Source organism: Motacilla alba, chromosome 11, assembly GCF_015832195.1.
Source record: "Motacilla alba alba isolate MOTALB_02 chromosome 11, Motacilla_alba_V1.0_pri, whole genome shotgun sequence".
NCBI classification, from domain to species: domain Eukaryota; kingdom Metazoa; phylum Chordata; class Aves; order Passeriformes; family Motacillidae; genus Motacilla; species Motacilla alba.
The window spans coordinates 293,903-319,568 of record NC_052026.1 but is presented as its reverse complement, the minus strand read 5'-3'; the positions used below and the strand labels follow the sequence as shown (position 1 = coordinate 319,568).

The 25,666-nt window shown below is 40.7% G+C and overlaps 1 protein-coding gene across 2 annotated transcripts in view; it reads right to left on the bottom strand.

Annotated features, from left to right (window-relative positions):
- Window positions 1-25,666, bottom strand: part of ADAMTS18 (ADAM metallopeptidase with thrombospondin type 1 motif 18) — a 75,845-nt gene that overhangs the window by 30,406 nt on the left and 19,773 nt on the right. For both annotated transcript variants that reach the window (XM_038148024.1, XM_038148023.1), the window contains exons 4-12: window positions 17,076-17,358; window positions 13,209-13,408; window positions 12,397-12,480; window positions 11,396-11,555; window positions 10,761-10,866; window positions 7,544-7,681; window positions 5,916-6,069; window positions 4,789-4,884; window positions 3,640-3,788 (exon numbers count right to left, since the gene is read on the bottom strand). In XM_038148024.1, the coding sequence (XP_038003952.1) occupies window positions 3,640-3,788; window positions 4,789-4,884; window positions 5,916-6,069; window positions 7,544-7,681; window positions 10,761-10,866; window positions 11,396-11,555; window positions 12,397-12,480; window positions 13,209-13,408; window positions 17,076-17,358 (1,370 nt within the window). The remainder of the gene's footprint in view (window positions 1-3,639; window positions 3,789-4,788; window positions 4,885-5,915; window positions 6,070-7,543; window positions 7,682-10,760; window positions 10,867-11,395; window positions 11,556-12,396; window positions 12,481-13,208; window positions 13,409-17,075; window positions 17,359-25,666) is intronic.

The window sequence follows — 25,666 nt, the reverse complement described above, 5'->3', positions numbered from 1 at the left end:
GCAAAGTCTCCCTTTTGTGAGATTGGCATGTTACACATGTGTGAGAATACAGGGAACAGGAGAGGACATTCTGCCCTGGGAGATCAGTATTTCTCCTATGGGCCATTAATTTTCATGGTTCCTAAAACCAAGCAAAGCAGTTGACATGAATTATCTACTTGGATCACTGCAGACTCAGCAAAGATGCAACCATCTAGAGGTGAGTCATGTTTGCACTAATTTAAATTTATAGGGCAATTTGGTACTGGCCGGGTTCAACCTTGTTATACAGCTATTTTTACTCTGCTGTAACCAAGGAATGAACATGTGCAAAGAATTACCTATCACAATTAGAGTTAATAAAGGATAACATAACACTGATCAAACAAAAAGAGAATGAATGATTGCATTTGCTCGTTCATTTATTTTGTAAATCATTTGGAAAAAATGTGCTTTTAAATAGTCAGAGAAAACAAGGACTGTGCATAGTTGTCCTGCTTTAGGAAAGTGCTGGAATTCCGAGGTAATTTTAAACACGTCACATCCACTTCAGCAAACCCCACCTGGGCATTTCACTTTATCTTGGCCAGAATGGAAAAAGCATATTCTATTCCTTTGCTCATACCTCACATTATCAGAATATTATTTTTTAACCATTTGGTCTGTGCACAGATATTGTAAAACAATGTAAAATGCAAGAGTTGCTCTTTTGAACTTAGCAATTCACTGATGTCATTTGTGCAGTTTCACAAAGCTCAGATACACATCTGCAAGCACTGAGCCAAGTCTTTGAAATAACAAATTTTAAGAACTTTTTTTTGTATTATACGTTTCCAGCATCAAGCAAAAAGAAATGTACCAATCCTACACTTGCACTTATTTATGTAATGACTTTTTTAAAGATTAGGGAACTTACATACTTGAAGGACAAGATATAAACTTTGAGTGGACAGCTTTGCCCATATTATACACACATTAAGGAAAAAAACAGACCAATATAAAAGATAGTGAATAACAGTAATATATTAACTAAAAGCAACAATTTAAAATGTTCAGAGTATGGAATGTGCAATTGGAACATATCGTTTGTTGAAATCCCTAAACACTATGCTGTAACTATTCCCCACATCCAAGGATCCTGTGCAACTCCTGACTTGCTCGTGCCTGGAGTAGCATGGAGACAGCTCTGTGCAACATGGAGGAGAAAATCCAGGTGCTTCTTCTGTTTGCTGTGGTATCAATTTTAACTCCCAGATGTCTAACCCTCTAACCAAGCTGGGACATGCCTTTTCTATGTTTTACTTACACAATATCTGCCTTTTCCAGAATTCTGGGCTGCAAAACAGTCTTTCAGAGAAAGAGATGGAAACCCACCTGTTACTGTGTTTAAAACTGAGTTAAATCGCCAGTGCTGTGGAAAAAACCACAACAACTTCCACTGGCTTTTCCTGAGGTCACCTGCCAGCTACACCGATACTGGCTATAATGGTGGAGGTCTTAAAGTCAAATTTTCTGTACTAGTTGGTGGCAATCCAGCCTGTGAAGGGCAGGGAGGATATGGAACATCAGTGAAATCAGGGAGTGTTTATGTTGACTTTGTGCAATTGGTGAGAGCTTTGAGTTAAGGCAGCCAAACTGCTGGGTGCTGACTCAATTCCCTGCAGACTCTCTTTACAGCTTCAGCACATGGAGGATTTTTGACCTCCTTCAACCCCAGAGAACAAATCTGCTTTAGTGTAAGGAAAAGAAGCAACCTCCTTCCAAGTAAACGCCACCAAATAAGCAATACAATAGAATTATTTATGGCTAGATCGTGATTTCCAGCCGCACTCTTGCATTTATGGATGGGACAAAATTCCTCCAAACTAAGAAAGCTCTGAAAGAGGCATTCTGTTTCCCACCTCCATTACAGCATTTTAATATTACAGTACATTCCCATTACTGAAACTGTTGGCTTGAGAGTGATGGAAACTTCTCCACCTTCATTTTTACCAACAAGATGTCAGTAGGAGTTAAGTAATTCACAGGAAAAGAGATGGACATCTACAAATACAAATTATTGTGGAAATACTATTATCCACACTGAGAAAATCATGCTTTTCTTGAGGATGTTTGTAACACCAGTAGGTTTTGGGTGGACTGCCTCCAGAAGCTGTTGGTGTATCCACACTTACACATTTATCCTGCACAAAGGACATTCCAGTATTTCTGTAGTGGTACAGCTCCCCCAAAACAGATACAGCCTGAAGCTTTTACCCCTCTGTGACCCCCTCCAGAACTGACATAAACAGGCTGACCTGCATGAGGTCTTGCTGAGGATAACTGGAAAAGGGAGAAATTTGGTGAGAAAGGCCAATAAGAAAAAGTCTCCACAGATAGATTTGGAAAAGGAGTCTGAGTGCAAAATGGTAAGTACTCCACTCTATATAAGACTCAAATACTAAAATGCTACAAGAGTAGCTTAAATTAATTCTAGAGTACCCTTTTAAGGGTAGCGTTCCTAAACCATGACATTCACTGCAACACAACACAGAGTAAGAAACCCAGAAATTCATGTGATCAAGGAAAGTATTTAATGCAATACCAAATTAAATAAAGACTCTGAAATTCCAGACTCCTAATTTTCACTTTTTGTAATCATTTAATTTCATGTAAGAACCCTTCTGCTCATCTTGTGCCCGTATTATGATAGTATCACAAAGCTTTATTATTCTGCATGAATCTGAAGGGTCTACAATGCCTTTCACAGTATTTGTTTTTTAGAAGTATTTTAAATGGCATCATTAATTTGCACCAGTTTACATCTCACATTTTCTGTAATCACCGTTACAGACGTTATAGACAAAAGATTTTAAAAAGTGTGTTCAAGCAGTTTTGATTCAGTCTTTTGACTGCACACATGCCTACAACTCCATTCTGCTCTGCTGAACAATGCACTATTGTGAGGTGTAGGATGCAGTCCCACAGATATGATTCAGGTATTAATTTAAATCTCTTGGGCACTCTTCAGGTTCTTTCCCAGCCAAACTATTAAATTATGCAATCAATTTCTATCTTGGAAAAGTACCTCGACTGTGCTGTGGTGTATGAAAACCAGATCCATGAAATTACACTGTGACAATTTACAGGAACATAATGATTTTAGCAAATCTGCCCAGCTCTGTGGACTGCAGGTGATCCCCATGGGTGTTTGTCAGTGAGAATTTGTGCACAGCTTCAGTGGGAATTCCAAAGCCATACCCAGAGCTGTTTGGGTGTGGTCACAAGGGCTGCCTGAAAATTGGCAGGAGGATGGGAATTGAATTGGTTGGATATTATTTGCAAGAGGAGGATTAAAATTTAAAAGTGTAAAATGTAAAAATGTCTGTACAGTGCTTCCTTCCTTCTGCAGGTATTTGATAAGCTGTAGCATCCCAAAATAAATGAAGCAAGTTGGGCTGGAGATGTTGAGGTACTCCAGCAATCTGCAGCCAGCCTCTGCTTTCTGGTGTCAGGACACAGAACTGTCTTCCACCCACGGACTGCTCGTACTGGACATGGGAGAAATCCCCACAAACATTTCCACACACCTTGTTTCCCTGCAGAAATGGACCGTGCTCGTTTTCTGCCTTGGTAACATGGACAGAGTGAAAATACTACCTTTCCATATCTGTGTCTTACTTTGGATTACTGCAGTGTCTCTCTTGAAAGGTGACCCCCCCTCCGCAGGTGCGAGTGCACTCGGACCACTGGGACCAGGCAGACCACTGGCCATGGACGGGCTTGGGCCCGTGGTCACCGTACCGCACACACTGCCCTCTGCGACACCACTGCAAGACAGGGACACAAAACACAGTCAGCAGCACCTGGGAGATGCAAAAAAAGGAAAAAAAAAAACCCAACATTTAAAAGCTCCAGAGCTTGATCCTAATACAGTCACCCACTGGACTCAATGAACAGCTCGCAGCAGGACAAGGACTCTGCAGTGGGACATGGATCCATACAGTGAACATAAGTAATGCTCTAATATTTGTCCAAGTTTTGAGTTGAAGAACCCTGAGGTAGAAAATTTTCAAAACTGTTCTCTTGAAGAGTGCTTTTTTGCCTTACTCTTCTCCCAAAAATCCATGTTACTTTATGACCCTGAGCTGCAGAGCCTCAACACTTCCTGTGTAATTTACACACACAGAATTCTGCTAACGTGTCTCCCTTTCATGATTCAATTAGGAAATACTGCACAAAGAGAAAAAGCAAAATAAAACATTTGTCAGTAACTTCAAAATCAAAACAATGTTCTGCTGGAAGAAATCTTATAGGTAAAGAAAATATTTTGCATAACTACAGATGAGAGTAAATTAGAAGGTTCAACTCAAATAAATGCAAAAAATGAGGGTAAATACAAAGAAGATGAGTGTAAATTAGGTTTGACTCAAACAAACTCTTTTAGTGGTGATCTCTGATGAAAATATGGCCTCAGTCTGTACAGCAAATAGTATGGCTTAAGGTATGCTCATATCAGAGTGGAATTGGAAATGTTGCTCTAACCCCTGTTATAATTCCAGAATTTTCTTACTGATTTACATTTGCCAGAGATATCTGATCCCACAGCTCCTTGGAGAGGCACCAGGCCCTGCCATCAGACAGGTACCACTGGGAGGCCACATCCTGAGCGTGCATCACAGTGGAATCATTTACAAAGCAATCTCAAAATCTAGGATGGCAAATCTGACGGGATCTGACTAAAACTGGTTTTGATGGAACCTTGTATTTGACCAAACACAGTCTAAACTCAAGTTAGGATGACAATATTCGATTTATAAAGCAACTTACCATACTTATACCACAAGCTGTTCCTTCTGCTGCGGGCATGAACTTTGTCTCACACCTGTGACCCACTTTGTGACACCAAAGGGATTTGCAGATATCCTGAAAAGGAAACGGTACTCACTACAGTGCTCATAATTTCCATTATTTCCTGGTATTTGAAAAGAGTAACTAATGAAACAAGCTTTTGCTACCTTAAAAGATGTATAAATAAACCTTTCTGAATTTGGAAAAGCCTGGGTTAAAGTTTCCTAGCACAGACGTACCCTATATATTGCCTTCTTGTTTATGCACCATTTCACTATATATTTCTTAAAATTATATTGAGTGTGAGATTATAATAGAATACAAACAGTGTTAAAAAGTTCATGGCTAAAATTTCATCGTGTCTGCAGGGACTATAATACTGTGAAGAGACAAGATTTTTCTAAACCACAGAAGATATCTGGAAAGGCAGTCTGTGCACAGTGCTGTTCACTCCCTCTTCCTTGTCTATTAGCTGTGGAAGAAACACAGCTGCCACCACTTGAATAATGTAGTTAGTATATAATAAATCAAAATACTCCAGGATAATAACAGGAGTAAAAGAAATTACCATGCCTTTTTTTCGGAATGAGCACTCCAGCTTATTTTAAAAAATGCCTTCTCTGAAGAGACCAGTAAGGAGTGTAACAGTCATTAAAACAATAGGTTAATCTAAATTAATCATTCATCATGAAGTCAAGAGTATAAGTTACATTTCATTGCTCTAAAATAACCCCATAGATCTCTCCCAGACTTTTTGCTGTCATAAAAGTAAAACACAAGAAACTGAGTCCTTCTTACCCCACACAAGCTTTGATCAAAACTCTACTGCCTGCTAATTTCCCTTAGCACAGCAGGCAAGGGTTCATGGCTCATGTGGATTCAAGTGCCCCCCTTATGACTCCTGGAAGGAACACATTTCCTTCTGAAACTCCCCTGGGGCTGGGATATTCCTCAAAAGAGACCAGTACCTTCAAAGCAAATTGCCAAGCCAGATAAGGCAGAGAAATAGCCCAGGTCTCAGAAGAGCCCTGTACTTCTTGTACTTTTTCAGTGTACTGCCGTTCTCTCACGCCATTGTAACTTCCCAAAAGTGCATCAAGAGGTACCTTTACAAAGCTGAGGTTGCATAGTTTTGCTTTCATTCCAAATTGCCATTTGCACTGGGTATCAGCATCATAGATCTGCCCTGGCAGTTTGTCAGGGTATTTATATTGTCCTGTTTGCTTAGGTTCATCAATCAGGCAGGCAGCTTGAGCTGTACTATAATGAGAAGGTAAATTAATCATGACTATGATCTTGACACCAAAATATTTTAATTTGCTACAGACCAGCACAAATACATAATATGGTATACAGTACCTTTAACTAGTTTTAGAGGTATGCTCTGAAACAAGAATATCTATGTGCAGGAACCAAAAGCTCTTCACATCTTGTTGGTAGCCTGGCCTGCAAAGTTTTAAGGAAGCAGGAATTTCCAGGCTTTGGGACTGTTGTGACAACAGGAAAGAATGATGTCAAATTCCTTGCCTCCCTGTATTCCTGGATAACCAAGAGCAAGCTGACCTCCTCTGCTTCTTTCCCACCAGTGGATTCCCCAAATCAGGAACCAGCAGAAGCAGCAGGCACAGTGTCCCACTGCTGCATCTGCCCTGCGTGGAGCTGCCAGGAGGCTGTTGCAGGGTGTGTGCTTTGGGCTGTGCAGAGCACAGCTCCCAGCTCCACCTCTTCCCCTTTTTCTCTTCCCCTCCACCTTTTTCCCTTTTCCCACCTTGTCCTTCTGACAACCCCTGTGTACAGAAGGTCACTCCATGCTGGATGTGCCTCCCAAGTGTCAGACTCTGGGACCATATGGCAGGATGGAGGGCTCATGTGACTTTTTAGCTCACAATTTGCTTCTGTACACAAAATATATTTCATCACTGCAGCAGGAAAAAAGCCCCAGAACTCCATTACCTTTTCTGGCTGCTACCCAAAGATATTGACTGGGAATTCAAGGACCAGGTCCACATAACTACTGAGGTGCCTGCTTCTCACTCTAAGGAATTAACACCTAAAATGCCTGTGTTGCTCTTGCTCAAAATACCTCCAAAACATTTTTTAGTATTTCTGTATTGTCTACCCATGAATGACAAAAATATAAGGGAAAGATTCACGTAACCATGAGTTAAACAGTGATTGAAGAACAGTTCCACTAAAGGCATCACTGAGTAATGACAACGCGCTGGGAAAAAACCTGACAACCTTCCCTTTCTGCTTTTTTGTTTCTCCCAGAAACAGGATGTGAAAAATGTAAAATGGCCTTTACTTGTGACATGAGCTAGATCAAGAGAGAAACTCCAGTGAGAAAGGCCACTGATGTTAATTTACATTTTGTAATGACTTTGGTACCACTGTGTCTGCCCTTTTTTGTGTACACTTCCTACTCATTCTCTAATAAACCCAGCTGCTGACAGGAATGCCTGGGAAAGAATGATATGCCAGTCATTACTGCAGGGTATTCCTGGAGGGTGAAACTCCTGCTTTTGAAACAAGGCAGGACAAAAAAGCCCTTCCAGGCCACACCACCTCAGTGCTGCAGCAGCCCGAGCGTGAGGGCTCACACCCTGCAAGGGTTTGAGCACATTTTAAAGGAGAAGAATTTCACACTTCAGTAATTTTTATGCTGTTCAAGAATTCAAGCCCAGTTACTAAAACTGCATTCCCTGGCACTGGCCCAGATTTACATCTGACCTACCTGAGAAATTTGTTGAGATACTGCCTGCTGCACACAGACCAAGAAAACACTCCATTGTTTCCAGTGAGTGTGGGAGACATAATATTTCCCTCAGCTTTTCTACAAGCATTTCCTTCTCCATCGTGAATCATCCCAAAGCTGAAAAGAGAGCAGGGTGGGAGAGAGAAAGTCTAGATTAAACAGAAGCAAGAAAAAATATGGGGGAAAAGAAACACTTTCTGGGTAACAGCTCTATGCTTGAACTCCACAGGGAAGGTGGAGTTCATCCCTTTCATTCCAAAGGGATGAAAACTTATGTACCTTACAAATTAGCATTGGTATAAGTTCCAATTAGCAGCAATTTTTGTCATCACACACTGATGGGAAAGGATGGTCAGGCTCCAAGGAAGAGCCACACTGGTGCTGCACGGGGAGCCAGTGACAGGACACTGCACAGAGGAGCTGCAGCCTGTGCCCAAGGTTTCCCAGTTTACCCATTTCCCACCCCCAAAGCAGAACAGTTCCATGGTGAGGTGGATGGACATCACGGATCTTGTGCTCAGCCACACTGGTCCTTAGCTAGGGATCTGTCAGCTTAAAACCTGCACAGCAGTGTGAGCCTGCCTCTGCCCAGGGACAGTGGCTGCTAACATGAATGCTGTGGAGCCCACAATCCAGGGAAACACCACCCAAAGGAATGTACTCTGCACACCACAACTGCCTTCTTGCTCAGAGGGAAGAGCTACAGAGCTCCATCTGTGGCAAAGGAAATGGGTGGGAATGAACAGAATACAGAAGTATGAATATAAAATATTATTATTGTTTCTAATTTTGGCCACTGACTTGCTGTATTATCTCAGGCAAATCACACTGGTTTCCTCACCTTTGTCATACAGTGTCATTTTGTCTAGACTGGAACTGTTTAATGGGAATAGTGCCTCTTACTGGGCAAACTGCCTCTTATGGGGTGTTTTGCTCAGTTCTGAGCATCAGGAGGCCCTGCTTTCACTGGGAGAGGTTAGGATGATATAAAAAATAATAAGCAACAATAAAAAAATCACATTATAATTACAAATTATAGGGATTTTATTGTTATAATAAAGCTAATTTTTAGAGGTTTTCCTTTCCCTGTTTTGATTTTACTGACTGTATGGGACATCTGTGAATTTCAATGTGTTTGGGATAGAAATTTCATCATCTGTTACTTCAATATTGTACAACACTGGCGACTTTATAAATGTAATCTGTGCATGTGCAGGGAATATCTCATTTACTGGACTCAAGCCTCTACTGCTATAAATCATTACAGGCTCATCAGAGTTACTGCGTGTGTTGCCACCAGCTGAGGCTCCAAACTTCCTAAAATATATGGCTCTTCCTATAAATGGACAAAAAAAAGTACCAAATGAGCCAGTGTTTTAGAACCCTTCATAAAATACTGTGTTCCCCTGCAGTGCAGCCAGCGAATCCCCAGTTTATATCCCACTGACACAATGGGCTCTGAACACCCAGAGGAGCTGTAAAGGTTTCAGGTAAAAATACAAACTTAAGAAAATCATTAAAATGTCTAACAAAACAGTAAAATGTCTCACCACTGAAGCTTTCAGAGGATCACAGAGTGGGATATTCCCCCCTGTGAAACCTTTGGTTAATACATTCAAAGTGGACCTCAGCACCTCCAAAGCTGTCAGGGTTTTTTTCCTTCCAAGAATCTCTGCATCACAGAAACCAGCTTCTGGTGTCTTACATCACATATTAGGTAGTCTCAGCACCATGAACATGACAAATGATCATAAAGACATTTTGTGTCTGGCATAGGCTTTTCCCAAGAGATAAGAAGCATTTTATTAGGAGCATGGAAGTATACCAAGGAAAGGTTGAATAATATGTGAATCAAAGGCAGTGGTGAAAAAGGAAAAAAAAAAAAAAAAACAACAAAAAGAACAAAATTTCAATTTGGATCTCTCAAAGCAAATAAGAAAAAATAAAAAGGGAGGAGAACATCAAGAGACTAAATGGGGTATTTCTTGAAAAATAAGCTATGGGCCTGATTCTCTCCTAATACTGATCGAAGGGCATTAAAAATGTACTGAGGTCAGTGAAACTGCATTAGTTTGACAGGAGGATCACACAATATTCATAGTACATATCTGGTTCTTTGAATGCTTTGGCACAATTCCCACGGGCCTCAGTGGCAGCTGGATTACTCTTTAATTCCTTGCTTCCCTTCAGATGTACAGAAACCTGTGAAAGGGTCACTCGTGTAGACATTAGGTCATACTGTGCACTGCAGAGCAGATCAGTGCAATGAAAACTGAATAGTCCTGAAGCAGTCAGGCAGAATGGGGAGGCTTCATGCCTTGACCAATCAGCAGAATACAGCACCACTGCTTTCCAAAGGTTTTCTGTGCATTAATGTTGCTGAAAAATGAAGACCTTTTAACTAAGCCTTGATGTTAGGTTTGTCCCACACAGAGAAACTCTGCTTCTCTACTGCCAGTGGGGAGACAGACTCCAGCTTGAACTGTGCTAAACTGGAAATCAAAACCATGCAGAAAGTTGTGGAAAGGTAATTCAAAAATATTGGGAGAAAAAACAACAGAACAAAACCTGATCACCTTGTTTAGATTTAATTCAACAATCTGAAGAACAGCTGAAGCTCCACAAAAGATTATTACTGGTTTTGTATGAGAGACATCAGGTTCTAAGAAAATTACAGTCTTTCTACAATAGAAAACAAATGGAAATCCAATGGACATAAATACAGAAAGGCAGAAACCATTACAAAGGTGGGTTTTACCCAAATCACTCATTAAACAGGTAGAGAGAGCACAGACCAGGTTCCGAGTTTTTTATGAAACACTGGGTCTTCTGGGAAAAGGAGACCCCCAAGAGACTCAGAGAGATCACCTCTCCAGTGAAGCTGCAGTAAGCTGCAGCAAGCCCTCTCTTTTTGGAGCAACCACAGGGATACCAGAATCGATTTGCCTAGCAGAATATGGGAACAGTGTGGAAATCTCAAAGGTGTCAAAGAGGACTGGCTTGTTCTGAGCCCAGCAGAACAGCACTGGTGACCAGTCACCAGCTGGATGGAACCCTGTTCACTACCACTCCTTGGGCTTCCAAATGATTTATATTCAGAATGTGCCAATGCAAATGATCTATATTTAACTGATTTATATTAAATGGGCTATGTTTCCATTCACTCACATATTTGTTTACAGAAGAAGAAACTTACTTGTGTCCAGATTCATGAGCAATTGTAAAAGCCAGTCCAAGGCCTGTATCTTCGTTAATGGTGCAACTGCGGTATTTGCTGCACATGCCACTGATGGGTGCAAATCCTGAAGGAAGGAAGAAAGCAGTAAAATAGCTTGTTCCTCTACAGAATTCCAAATTCTCATATCATCTGCATTGGACCTAATAAGCCGGTTTATTTTGGCACATGGAGACACTTGTCTACTCCATCAGGCTTATCATGGAGGAATTACAGCAGACTTTTATTTGACAATTAAGGAACTCCTATATAAAAAGTATAAATCAAACCTAACCTCTCCAACTACACTTTATTTGTAAAAATTATTCTCCCCCCAACCCACCCCCCCATGCCTTTACTGCTCTCCAATTAAGGAGGAATCCCATTCAAAAAAAAAAAAGGCAAGCAGTAACAAAAAGAAAATAAAAATAGAGTGGCTCAGAAATATTCTCAAAATTAAAAATATTCCTTGAAGAGGTGACAGTCCAGAAATAATACTGTCCTGTTCTCTTCCAACAAGACACACAATGTGCAAAAACGGACTCTCTTATTTGAAACCAGCTCAGCTCCTGCTGTGGGCACGCCCAGGTTTGCCAGCCCGTGTTCTGGTGTCATACCCAAAGTGTCACAGGGCTCGTTCTTCCACGAGCAGATGTCAAAGCCCGTCAGAAGGATGGCGTGGTCGTGGCGCTTCCCGTTCTTCCCAACCAGGGCAGACTGCCACTGGCAGAAGCTGTTCAGGGACTGGTCAGCGTGGTGGTTGATCAACAGCCCGCCCTGCAGGGAGGGATGGACACACAGACACGCAGACAAGGTGTTTCCAGCAGTGTGCGAGAAAGGAGATTGAAAGACCAAGAGCTGCTTAGGGAAAAGGGAGTTAATATTTTATATTTGTTCCACATCAGCTTATGTATTCCCATGTTAACTGTCTGTGATGGCTGAGTCAGGGATGAGGGAATCTCTTACAACTGTAAAACCAAACTGGGCCTCTCCCCAGAAACACAGATATTTCCAAAGTTGGTGGCCGGAATTAGGGTACAAATGCTGAACACCAAGCCATATTCAATATTGTGATTATAATGTAATTTCTGGGGAAAAAGAGTATTATCCAAATAGCTCAACCCTTCACAAGTTTCTTTTCAGCAAAAGAGATTCTTGTCTTTTTTTGCCTCAGCACCCTTGACATAAGAATTGGCTCCACTCCCGCCTTTTGTTATATGTTTTCTTCAGTTTGGGACTTCTGACTCCTTACCACTTCTGATCCTCACACCTTGGAAAGCCCAGTTCAAAATTATTCCATTTATTTAAATACTTATTAAATAGATTTCTCAATCCAGCTATTTCTCCTCAAGGAAACGCTAGAATATGTTAGTTTTTATCTTACTGGAAACATTTCAATGTTTCTAAAGAATATTTATATGAAATGAAGAATTTAGAATCAAAACCCAAGAAGCAGTGAAAAGCAGAAAGTGTCATTTTGGAGATCTTGGCAGTTTTAATCTTTTTCTCACACTCTATGCCTTAAGAAACTTCCCTGCACATAACGTGGGAGCACCCAATGCTCCCAATGAACAGCAGCAAATGAAGTAGCTCAGACAAAAATTCTGACACAACTTACAGGCTCTTGTTCCAAAAGAAGCAGGCTCACAACAATAATGTTAATATCACTTCCAATTGTTCCATCCTTAAAGAGACTAGAGACCTGCAATGATTATTGGAGATGAAATATCACCTACATGCATAATCCCTATTAAATAGATTAAACATATGTATTGAGTTATTGCCTTGGACTTCAATTTTCAGTACTAACTTATGGAGTTAGATACCTTGTAGGATTAACCCAAAAGAGCTCAAACCAGAAGAATTATGCCCCAAACTACACTTAGTCAAAAACCTTCTATTGACTTCAATGGGCTTTGATCTGTCCTTGCTCTCCTGGATCAAGTGTAATTAAGGCCAAAGTTCAAGCTCAAGTTTTGCAGTACAAAAGTAAAGAGCAAAGCCATGCAGGAAAACATATTTCTAGTCAAGTGATATCAATTTTATATAAATATATTTTTACTTTCTCAAGTACGTGTTTCTAGGAGATGTCAGATGAAACAGATAAAGATTCATGATATTAAATGAAAGTTTCAATTTTAGAGTATCTGTCTTTTTTGTACTACACAGGAAGTATTTTAAAATTTAACATTTTGAATACTTTCTAATTATTCTTCTTTACTCTACAGTACTGTTGCCAGAGCTGTGATGTTCTAAAGATGTGTATTTAAAAGCTTTTTGATAAAATACTACATTAGATGAGGCTTGAAGAAAGGCTTGCATAAGGGGGTCTCTGCTCTTTTTGTTATCAGTATTTGTCTAATGAAAGATCCTACTCTGACACAACAATATTCCCCAAAGAAAAGACACTTCAGTGACACCCCACCTTACCATGTTCATGACTGTTAATATATATGTCGTTACATTTTCCTTGCCATGTTTCTCCAACATTTTTTTATCCGCCACAACAAGGGTTTCAACATTCAGACTTCCATTTTTCTGAATTTTAGCAGATGATCTTTTGAACCTTGCAGAAGTCCCGTACTCATCTGAGCGAATGTAGGTCTCTTCTGTGGGTGGCTTGGGTGCATCTAAAAGGAAATAAAACTGTTTTGGAAAGAGTTCAGATCACCCATGAACAGTTTCATCAGAAAATGAAGTATCACAGGTTTAAAGCCTTAGATTATTTTTATAGCATGTGATTTAATACTTCTGGCTGAGTTCTTCCATATTTATTAAAAAAGACCTGATTCATTCCTGAGGGAAGGACTGCTACAGGGAGAGAAGGAAATGGGAGAACCACATTCGTATTCAATAAGCAGTTTAAAATAAGGAATTAATCTAATAAAATGGTAGCATCTGTGCAAAAAAATACAACAGAATTTTTAACAGAGTATCTGCATTTTTCCTGTCCTTTTGATAACTTCCTGAGGTGTTTGGCAAGTGCTACTTACATAGCAGTTGGCAAAAAAATCCTTTCCACAACAGATGTCCACGGGCAGTACAGAAATCAGATACAAACCACAAGTAAATTCCTGCCAGCCTGATACTGGGACTGACACTGGCCTTCCGTGCCAAAGTGCCAGCGAGATTATTCCTGCTGGGAATGTATTTATTGAGTCAGGCCACGCCAAGGAGGGCCTGACAACAGGCAGTGCACATCCCAATTCCAGGGAGCATTTTCTCCCTCTGTGCTGGTGCAGTACAGGCCGTGGCACAGCTGGAGAGTGGTTTTAACTCCAGTTCTTCAGGGAACCAGAAATTGGGAAGAGAAATCCATCTCCCACATTCTTCAGTGCTCCTGCTATCCATAGGCTCTTCTGCATAAACCTACACTGCCTTTGCATCAAGAATTAACTCAAAGGCTACTTTAACAAACTCTTTGGATAATAATGGGGCTTTTTTCACAAAGGATGTAACAAGACAAGTGAGGAAGCCTCAGGTAATGAAAAAAATCCTGCCTGTTCCTCATCAGAAATTTATTCCAAAGAGCTAAAACAGACCCTACTTTCTACCCTGCCAAACTGGGCAATCAAGAACACCACAGAATGCACAACAGTGGTCTGCTTTCAAGAACTCAGCATTCTGACGTGCATTTAACCTACAGAGGACCAGGTTATGGTGATTTTCAAGTGTATCACTCATTATACACAACCATCCTTTGCAAGCTCAAAGAAGCTTTGCACTTCCTATTCTGGAAGCACATCAAAACACAAGGACAGGTCTCATCCAAGAGGGAAGTGCTCAGTTCAAGGCACATCAGTGGCCAGGTACTGCTCTGAAGGCAATACAGCTCCAGTGCTTTGGACACATATACCCCTGAGCAGAGACATTTTGCTCTTGAATATATCCACGAGCAGAGACGTTTTGCTGTTGAATTTACTTCACTGCTACTCAGAAAACCTAAGCAGCAGCAGTTTCATGCATGTTTTACTAACTATAGTCCAGTTAACTCTCATGATCTAAAAGCATTTAGGTTGTGACAAAGAGTTTGGAAGATGATTAACTGCCTTTTCTAGTGCTTACAAAGTCCTTGCACATGAAATTTTAAAAGATGGTGTGTGAGGTAAGTTATTTTTATGACACCCAAGTGGCAATGTGCTCTTCCCTCTAACTGCTCAGCAAGTTTGATTTCATTCTTAGGTTAGGATAAATTAACCCTGACTAGGCAGGGTTAACAGCAGAGGACCCCTTTTGTCAGCCTGAATTCTCCATCCCTTTGTTCTTTCAAGCTGAAACTCTATTCCAGGTGACCAGATTGGATTTTGCTGAAAATTTCAAATTTATATGACTCCAGATTTCAGAATAAGACCAGGAAAAAATGTAAAAACTTAAAAAGAGGGGAAAAAAAGGCAAGAAGAAAAAAAGCACCAAATACTCATAGAAAAAGGGTTCCCTTTACTGGGGTAATTTCTTCTGCATCCTGTATTTTCCTCTACTCAATTAAACAATGACACGTGGTTTTATTTGTATTTCATTCAGTGAACACAAGATTGATTTGTTCTATGAATTAACCACGACTGGGTCTGGAAATAAGTTGTTATTTTTTAGAACTCCTTCTTCACTCTAAAAAGGTTACAGGTATGAACTGCACAAAGTGAAAGACCTCAGGGTGTGAAAAGAAAGAGTTTTGTGGGTAAGGTACTTAAAGGCCATCTTGCTGAATCAGATCCTGAGTGTGGCTGACATCAAGTTCCTAAGCAATGATGAGTAAATCACTTTTACTAAATTCATCATAGTTGGATGCTAATTGCATGTTCTTCATTTAACATAAAACCTGCTTGAATATGCAGCTAAGAGCTCATAGCTGTAAGTGAAATTATTGAATAAATAGATATACATGTAGACTTACAAAAGCACAAAGTATTTGAAAGAAAATTCAGTTTCTCAAGTAGGTTCCCAGAATCACTGGTTGCTTCTGACCTCTCCTGTGTCTGTGACCCATTTATAAGACAAGAATAACAATAATATCTTCTCACATCCCTGGAGGTCATACAAATACAGTGTTCAAAATGCTCTCCTCTACTATAGGGATGAGCACTGTGTAAGGGTTCAAGAGGACATGGATAATTCTCATTTTGGACAAGCAGTCACAGGAGGAGCAGTAAATAAAGCACAAACTCACAGTGGACAATCCAAACAAAATGGGCCAGTGTAGAGCAGTGTAGAGCACCATCAGCCCTGCTCTGCAGCAGCAAAACCAGACAGGAGGGAAAGGGAGGATGTAATGAGGCAGTTTTGGATTGCAGTAGAAGGCAAATGTTTACAGGTTGAATCACAGGCTTGTGCATTTGGCATTTGAGGGCTGGCTTTTAAACCTGGGGGGAAGGATTTCTGAAATTTTAACAAGCCATTTGTTTTCAGGCCTCAGTCTCAGCCAGCCACCTTCCCACTAACTCCTTTCTCATTCCTTCCCTTCTATTTATTTTCTCCTTCTTCCTTACACACCTTTGGAAAAGGAAGCTGCTCATTTTCTCCTAACTTCTGTAGGAAGTTGGAAGAATGTAAGTGGACTCAGGCACTGCTTTCAATACTGTTTGCAGTCCTGGAAACCCTCATTAAGAAACTCAGCTCAGAAGCTGATCAGCTTACAAAAAGACTCAATTGAATGCTAAAAGTACAGATATAAGGTCCAAGGGGGCTCTAAAATGTTCTGCAATTTGAGGGCCTAATGAAGGACTCAGAATGGATCTTGGCAGGATAATATATTTCAATATATTTTTTAAGACATGGCTCCAAAATCTTATTTAAACAATTTACATGGGTGGTTCTTTTTGAAGATCTCAGTTGCTGAAAATTTCATTATCAAATGGTGAGTTCTGAAAGACTTTTTCTCTATCCTCTCAGAAATTAATGATTTTGAAACTTTTTTCTTCCATCTTCAAGCCTAATTCATTTTTTATCCCCAATCTAACAGAGTGAAGTTCAGGGACTTGACATCCATCACTGTGCAAAACTGCTTACTGAAAACTATGTCAAATGTAAAAATAAAATCACCACTGGGATCTTTTAATCGAGGCAAAGCACACAAAAACTAAACAGTGATTCTGATGGCTTAATAAAAGAGATGATTCTGTGAACTTAGAGCAAAACTCAAGTTTCTCATATGCGTTTCACGTTAGCCATATATAATTTAAAGTTATAACGCCTCCATCCCAAAGGGATGTGAAGAGATGTGAAGCACACCTCGGGACCACCACAGGACACAGCCTGAAACAGCCACTACCTCAAGCAAGGAGAGGAAGTTTCCTTACATACATTTCTTGCGACGTCCACAAAAATGCTGCTTTTGAACCCTTGGGTGGCGGTAACCGCTGGCTCGCGCGGGGTGCGCGTGGGAAGCGCGCGTTCTGCGCCGGCCAGAAGGGGAGGATTTGGGATGGGGCTGAGCTGGGGAGCCGTGCACCTTCCCCTCGGCAGTCCGCTTGTACAGCACGTGTGGGTGGTGGCCGGCGGGGGACGAGTAGTTGTGCTCCCGTGCCAGCTGCTGAGGTAACGGAGAGATCAGGAACTCCATCTGCCGCGTCCTTATCAAACCTGACTGAAAAGAGACACGGCACCACGAATTAGAGAGGAGGCTGTCAGCTCGCAGCCAGTGACCTTCCTGCAAAGCCCAGACTGACCACAATGTGCACCTTGACACTGGTTAGCTACTCAAGCTACAGATCATTCAAGTCATGATCTGGGTATTCTTCCCATTTAAATATGCATCGTTTCCTTTTGGAGATGACCAGGTTTCCCATTTGGAAAAACACACACCAGGAAGGTTGTGGGATGGTGTAGTGAGTAAAACAATGACAGATGTGCAGCACAGCACCTTCACACAATAGCATGGATAGTTTCATAAGCAATATTAACCCATTCTTCACAGTTCAGGTTTGTTTGTGTGGGTGTTTGTGTACAGGATATACATAAAAAGGAAATGCTTTTGGAAAATACAACTTCTCATAAGTGCACACGTCATAGAAGAAAATATTGGAATTAAGGTTCACAGCTTTTTCACAACAAGGTATTACCAAACAGGAGTCTCAGACTTAAGGGCATCCCTGGTAGAAAATGGCATTACAGGTCAGCAGCACAAAGCTGAAGCATGCGAACATTTAAGGACCATCATTCAGTAATCAACTCCCTGCAATTTAATCACAATTTAAACACAATGTAAAATGTATACCCTCCTACAAGGGACAGCTAATCAGTGAAGGCAAGTATCTGATTGTTTTCCTTCTTGGATCTCTGAAAGACACAAGTATGGGAAAACTACACTGTAGTTTTCACATAGGATCTGTGCATAAAACTGCACATGTGATGAAGTGTTTCCAGGATCAGGGCCAGGGAAATGTGGGTGGCACTGAGGAAGTATTTCCATGCAGCTCATTAATCAGTTATGATTTTATTTCATTTCTTGGTTTTATAAAACATGTTGTAATAAACACCCCTTTTTACCAAGTCAAAAACCAAAAAATAAGTTTCATCAGGTAATTCTATTACATTATATATGTAATACTAGATACAGATTTTTGGTTTGGATCAGTGAGGCTCTACCATGTGCCAACACCCTCCTGCCAAAACTGACATCCCACGAGGACTACGTATCTCTTAGGCTTCAGAAAAATACGTGCAGACAAACAAATGTCAATTGCAAACCATCTTGCCGCATATCTTGAGTCCTCCAAGACCATGATTCCAACCTCCTTCCTCACAGGAATCTTTGAAAATGCAGACATGTCACATGTATCACCTCTTCCCTTCTGAAATGGATGTTCTTCCTCAGCGCAACCTCCCAGGGCCTGAATGCCATGGGTATGACAAGGAGAGCAGTTTGAATGCCTAATGTAAGCACTGTACTTTTTAAGGATCTGTGGGATTTTCTGTGCTTTAAGAACTGTTTCCCAAGAGGAAAACTCAACACAGTGAAAAGCAAGTGAAAATTGAAAGTTACATATGAATCTTCACAGTTTTAACCGTTAACTAAACCAACGCAGAAACTGTTTTCAAGTCTATTCCAGGTGGAAAGATTTATCAAAGATCTACAGGTCCTCAACAGACTACAGTCATCCACTGCACTCCTTTCATAGAAATTCTCTTCTGCTGATCCAAATCAAAGGCAGCTTTGCAGTACTCCCCAATATAGGCACCTTTCACAGGGGCCCAGTAACAGTGCTCGCAATGTCACACTGTGATCTCAGCCTTGGCAATAGAAGAGATTCCACACTATGAGAGGGTCTATTTGCCCTCTGAAATATTATTATTATTATTATTATTATTATTATTATTATTATTATTATTATTAAAACAACAACAAACCACACAAATTATATTCTGATACACAATTTTCCCGTTCTCCTCTCTTCAACATGAATTCATAATTATGTATCTCAGCCTGTATCTACTTCCCATTCTAAAAGAAGGTTAAAATTGCCCCCATCAATAAAAGACAGGTTTTAAATAATTGACAGGAATTTAGCTCGCCTGCTCACTGCAATAAGTTGGCATATTTCAAATGTCAGATCACATTTGGTCATGACAAAGTACTTTCCTGTGGGGAAGATGACTAATATTTTAATCCTCATAGATGTGTGTCATCACACAATTTACAAGGGGTTCTGAGAGGTCATCTTTATCTCGAAAGCACTGATAATTGGGTACTGCTAAGAGATTTTTTTTTCAAGCTGGAAAACAGAAATGTAGTGAATCTGGTTTTTATTTCCCCATTTTAAAGGCTTCCACATCTGAAATTATTCCTGTAGGATTCATTTTGTAAATGATTCGAACCATATGGAAAAAAAACGGGGTTCTACATTTTCCTGTAAGAAACTGCCCCTGATGCACATGAAGTCTCAGCCCCAAACATCATTTCTATATTTAACATTATAAGGGTGGATTAATAATTCATGGCTGGGGGGGAAGAAGTGACTGAATTCTGGGCCCTGCTTGTATTTTGCTGCACCTTTACAGAGGCAATAGCTGACTGAGTGCCTTACAAATGTAGCCACTTTTTTTCCAACAGAAATGACCCTAAATCTCCAATAAGACGTTTTTCCTTTGGGTTTTACATCAAACTCATCCTCCAAGTTGAAAAATGCTGTGTGAATGAAAGATACCTTCTTTTTGATAACATCCAGTTTTATGAAGTTGTGAAGTAGTCAGGAAGAAAGGGGAAGTGCCACAGAGCAGTCTGGACACTCATTCAATCACACACCATTTGCCATTTTTTCCAGGCATGGGATGGTTTCAAGCATTTGTATTGAATTAATCACTTTGAGAATTCCAAAGCAATGCAGAGAATGCTGACCCGGCTTCAGACAGAGCTGCAGTCCTCTGGAGCACTGCAAAGGGGGCAGGGGACAACAACTGCCAGGTACTTTTCCTGCAGGTTCTCAAATTGTAGTGTTGGGTGAAGCAAAGTGGCCTATGGCTCCACTGTGCTGGCTGGCACACATGCCAGCTGAGAAATGCCATGGCACAGAGGCAGGAGATTCATCCTTTCAGTCTTTTTCATCTTCATTCAGAGGCAGGCACAGGTTAATCTTTTCTAGCTTTACACCAAGAAGGAATTCCAGTTTTTGAAGGCCAGATTTTGGTTACTGTGTATGCCTGGGAATTTCTTCTACAAATAGATGAAACATCTCCATAATTGTGAGTTAGATTCAATGTATTCATCCAGCTCAAATACTTCAGAACAAATACTGTCAAAACTGTTGTGGAAATTTTTGCATTGGGTATTCTACTTTATGCTTTAGCTTTCTGCATTACATGTGATTTTCCTGAATCAAGGATAACTTTCCATTAACCTCGATGGGTTTAGGACACAATGAGGAGAGGGTCAGATAGGTCAAAATTCCATTTTTATTTCATATTCTCTGCAATCAGAACACCACGAGAGGAAGCAGGATGACAAAATCTAACATTCTTGTAAGTCTAGACAACACAGCATGAAAAAGGCCAGGGACTCCTGTCTATTCCTTCTGTATCCCACTGTGGCTATCACTAATAATAGCAATAATTGTGAGAATATGGTGGGAAGGAACACCCAAGAGACTGCTCAGTTGGAATTTGCTGTTTCTTCTTCCCTCAAAACACATATCTGCTATCCTTCTGGAAGGGATATTCCATGCCATTGGAAAGAAAATGGAAAGACACAAGCTGACCTGTGTGGTTAGCAAATAATTTTGAATCCATAATTTAGAGGAACTTGCAGTTTGTCTGCAGAAAAGTTGAGAAGAGATAAAAAGGCAACATTCCTCCTCCTCTTGTTATTTGTTATGAAATGTTTGCTTAGCTCTGGGCTAAAGGAATTTTAGATCCAATACACCTCTGTGAAATTCCTCAGTATCTGGCTGTAATCACCAAAGTAAGGAACTTGTTCTGTTTTCTTGGTGTGTTTCAAAAGGAAGAAGAATTTCAAAATTAGATTTGGACAAGGGCAATGGCAACATGGAATCTGCTTCAAGAATTTTTTAATTGAACATAGACTATAAATTGAAAAATAAGGAGAATTTTTTAATCCACTGAAAAAGATCATCTTAACTATACAAAATCAGGTAGATTTTCCACTGATTTTCAATCCACAAGGAAGAATTTTCAGAGTCACTAACATATCTATCCATAACACATCTCATTGGCTTTTTACTGGAACAGAAGAGGCTGCTCCCATTTGCTCCCATGTTCTTAGACTCAGAGTGGAGCCTTTGGCAGCTTACCAGCCTGTAAACCTAATTCACTTTGGGGTTTCAGCATCTCCAGAAAAAGCAGACCCTCCATAAAAAGCAGAGCAGTGACAGTGAAGGATTTGCAGAGCTTCTGCTTCTCTCCCATAATTTAACAAAGCTGAGTGCTGACAAATCCTCACTCCAGACTGGAAAGGCCTTGTGTCTGAGGCTTCTCTGTTTTCATACAAGGCACTTTGATTACATGCTAATTAAACTGAAGGCAACAGCTTCATGCATATTAAAGTTAGAGGAGTTTCAGAAACCAGATGCAAATAATGAGGTAAAAGCCTAACAAAATGAAACTGAGAATTAAAACAGATGAATAATTGAACTTCAGTGTCTCTGCTAAACGTAGCTACTCAATACTGACTGATGTAAAGTTAAATTACAGTTTGCACAAGAACAAGAGTATCTCAACTAAATCAGGTATGAAAAAGCATGAACATATTTCCTAAGGAATACTACTCATACCCAGAATGCCTTATTCAGTGTTAGGAGCATAAACATAAAATAAGGTGTTAAAAAACCCACTGTGACTTAACTAAAACAATGGCCAAAGAAATCTATACCATTTATGTGGATGTGAGTGTGCTCAAGATGAAAAATCACTAAAAAGGAAGAGTTAAATGTCATTTCACACCCATTAAAATAGTTCCAAAAATTCATGAAAAGTTTTAAAAGACTTGACAAAAGGCCAACTGAAATTGGCATAAAGATTTCCACAGACTTCATTGGACATTGATCCAAGACTTCTGTTATTTCCCAACTGTCTAGCTCCTAAAAAAACCCAAATCATTGATTCAAACACATCCCAAAAAGAATTACAGAACATGAAGTACAGAGACATAAAGTACAGTCTTTAGTTCTACTCAAAACACATAAAAATGTAAACTAAGAACTTCCCTGAAAAACAAAGAATAAGGAGAGCAGATGACCTACGAACTATGGTTGCTGGTTATTTAAAACCATCTGAGGCCAAAGATTCCTAGAAATCTAATATGCACATCACAGTGTGGTTGGGGCCATCTCACGTTACAGCATACTGGAGTCTTTTCTCATTCACTTTGCAGAGAGAGAACTCATGAAATTACCTTACCTGCAGCTCATTTTCATCCCCTCTTGTTTCCTGTCCTGATGCTCTGTTAATTCTTCAGTGCTTTGGCACCACAAAGGAAACACAAAAGGCCCAGTTGTGTCACCAAAGCTTTCCATTGCTGGAGGAGGGCCTGCCCTCGCTCAGCTGTCCCACCTGGGGCTTCTTCCTGCCAGACCATTCCCCACACGGAACCAAGGGCAGCTTGGAAGCCAGAGGAGGGTATGGCAGAGACCCAGAGAACACAAAGCTGTTCACACAGCTGAGAGCTCCCTGACAACAGCCAGAAGCTGCCTTTTGGCCAAGACCGGTCTCTGGAATTGGGCAGGTGTCCATTTTTAACACCAACATACAGCAACGTGCGCTAGAAGGGGAGCGAGGTCTCCCCGTAAGTCCCGTTCCTCTGCTCAGACCCCAGCCCAGCCTGAGGGGACACGAGGCAGGCCTTTCCCTCGGCTTTCAGGAGCACATCATGGCAATGCCCTCACCCAGGACACAAACCACCTTGGTGTTTGCCACCATCCCCCTGTTCCTGCCTGGAACACACGCTTGCAGAGCAAGTCAGCCCAGCCCAGGAGCCCCAGGTCTGCTCAGAGCCTGGCTATGGAGAGAAGCACAGCACAACATCCACGCTGGACTCAGCGTTGCAGAACAGCAAGTTCAGGGCAGCAGGGACTGCAGGAACATTTCAAACGTCCCCAGGGAGAAACCTGTGAGGAGGTGGCAGTCCCTGTGCACCAGCAGAGACAAAACCCTGCCAAGACAGCAGGGGAAGTGCCAGCTACTTAGAACAGGTTCTGGGTTAAGCCTTGAAAATGTGGTAAATGTGTCATTTTCTCACTTATGCCAAAGAATCCCAGGAAGAATAAAGTCCTGTTAAGTTTGCCAACATTCATCTTATGAATTCCTCTTTCCTCCAAAGCAAGGGGATTCAACCAATACCATCACAAGGCTGTTCAAAAGAAATCCTGCATCATGTAAGCAGTTTAAATAATAAATGATTGCTTCTTCAGGGAATGTGTAATGAAGTAGACTCACCTCTTGGGATGGGTTAAGTTGGTAGTCTGAAAAATATGTGAGACTATAACCTTACTACAGTCATAAGCAAAACTACTTCCAAGAATTAGAGCCAGCAGGATAGTACAGCCTGACCTGGAACTGCAGATACCCGATAGCACTGACTGACTTTTTGAGAGATGGCTTATTGAGCCCCTCTCAAGTTAGGGTCACGATGTCAATGCTCTGGAAAATATAATCAAAATGAGCAAATTAAGATGTGAAATTAGGTAGAAAAAAATGACAAGCAGCATATCTGGAAAGGAGAAAGGGGCTGAATTGCAGAAAGTGTTGCTGAGGTGAAAGATATTTTTACCCTCGGGAAGCATCAGGAGCAAACAGCCAAGCCAATGGCAGTAAGTCATGGTAATTAAGGGAGTTCCTTCCCTCTCCACTCTGACCCACAGCCCCTTTTCTGGGAGGTAGCTGCAGAGGGGACAGCAGCAGCCACAAGGGCTGAGGGGCATTCTGCCTCTTTTGTCCCCCTGAGAAGGGCACTAACACAATGCACCCACGTTACTGAAGCACTGGGTCAATGGAACAGGCTTCTGAGACACCGTGACAGAGACACAATCCCTGATCCACCAACAAAAAGTGAAAACTCAGCACCCTAAATCCATACATCGATTGTTAAATTAATGACAGACTTTTACAGAGTGTTAAGCACCCAGGAGCTCCCATTGAGCTGAACATTGTCTGTGCAAGCATTTCCAGAGTGCTTTTATACCAATTTGGGAAAGAAAATGTTCTGGGAAACTAGTGAGAATGGACTCTCATGAGGCTTCCAATAATACACATGTATTATTGAAGTCAGAAATCCCACGAGTAAAACTCAGAGCATGTTCATTTTTGATCCTGTCCCAAACCAGGCAGCACAAAGGCATGCGAACACACTGAAGGGAAGAGAGAATTTAAGTTAACTAAACTTTTCCCTGGCTTTTATGTTTGCCAAAAAAATTCACCCATCCTCCAGAAAAGTATTAAGCCTGTAAATGGGCAGTTCCTGATGCTGGCCCCAGAGTCAGGGAAGTACAAAGTGATGTTTTATGGGACTGGGTCCTTGGCTGATGAGAATAACCTCAGCAGACCTTTACTGATTTTCACCAGACTGGAATACCTGGCTCCGTACCACACCAAATGTTTAGGTTAAGTTAATGGCCCTTATACACACTAATTTTTTTTTTATCATGAAAGAAGCACTAGTATCATTGGTTGCCTTTTCTGACTTGAAAACTGTCAGCAGATGGCATTTTTCTTTAGAATCTGACTCAGAAAATAACTCAATTATAACATCATACAGATTTCTTGCAAATGTAAAATGTTAGGGGTTCTTAACAATGTAGTATTTTATGACCTGACGATCTGACAGAAGGAGAGGACCAGGTTTAAATTGCCAGTCTGAGTTAGCCATGAAAGACTACTCTGTTTGGTTGCTCAAAAGAAGTGCTATGCAGAACAGTCAGCAATTAAAACAAGGTAACAAAATTGCATGTCTTTAATTATTCCTATATGAACAAAGCCAGAGTTATCTCTGAATAGTGCCTTTGTATTTCTGCAGTTGACTGAGCTTGTTTCAAACATTTTTATGCAACCCCCTGTCAGCATATGGCAAATAAGGAAATATTCTTATTTGTTCCTCCACTTACGGTAATTGAACCAGTCACATTGGTATTTAAATGTATTAAATTGGTATTTATTGCAGGGTAATGAGATATTCTAGAACTAACACAAAGTTGATTGCTTTGCCACAGATTAAATACTTGCTTGTCAGTACGTGAGCTCGCTCATTTCTCATGTTTTGTGTTTAAAAAAAAGCCAAAAACCAAAAAGAAACCACCCCAGAAGCAGGCATGATAAATGAATAGAAGAAAAATACTAATTCAAACTGCAGCATAACCACACTAACTATACACCAATAATATTTAAGTGAAGTGACAGAGGTTTACCAAGTTACAGTCAGGATCACTTCATTTACAATTCCATCAGTGGGG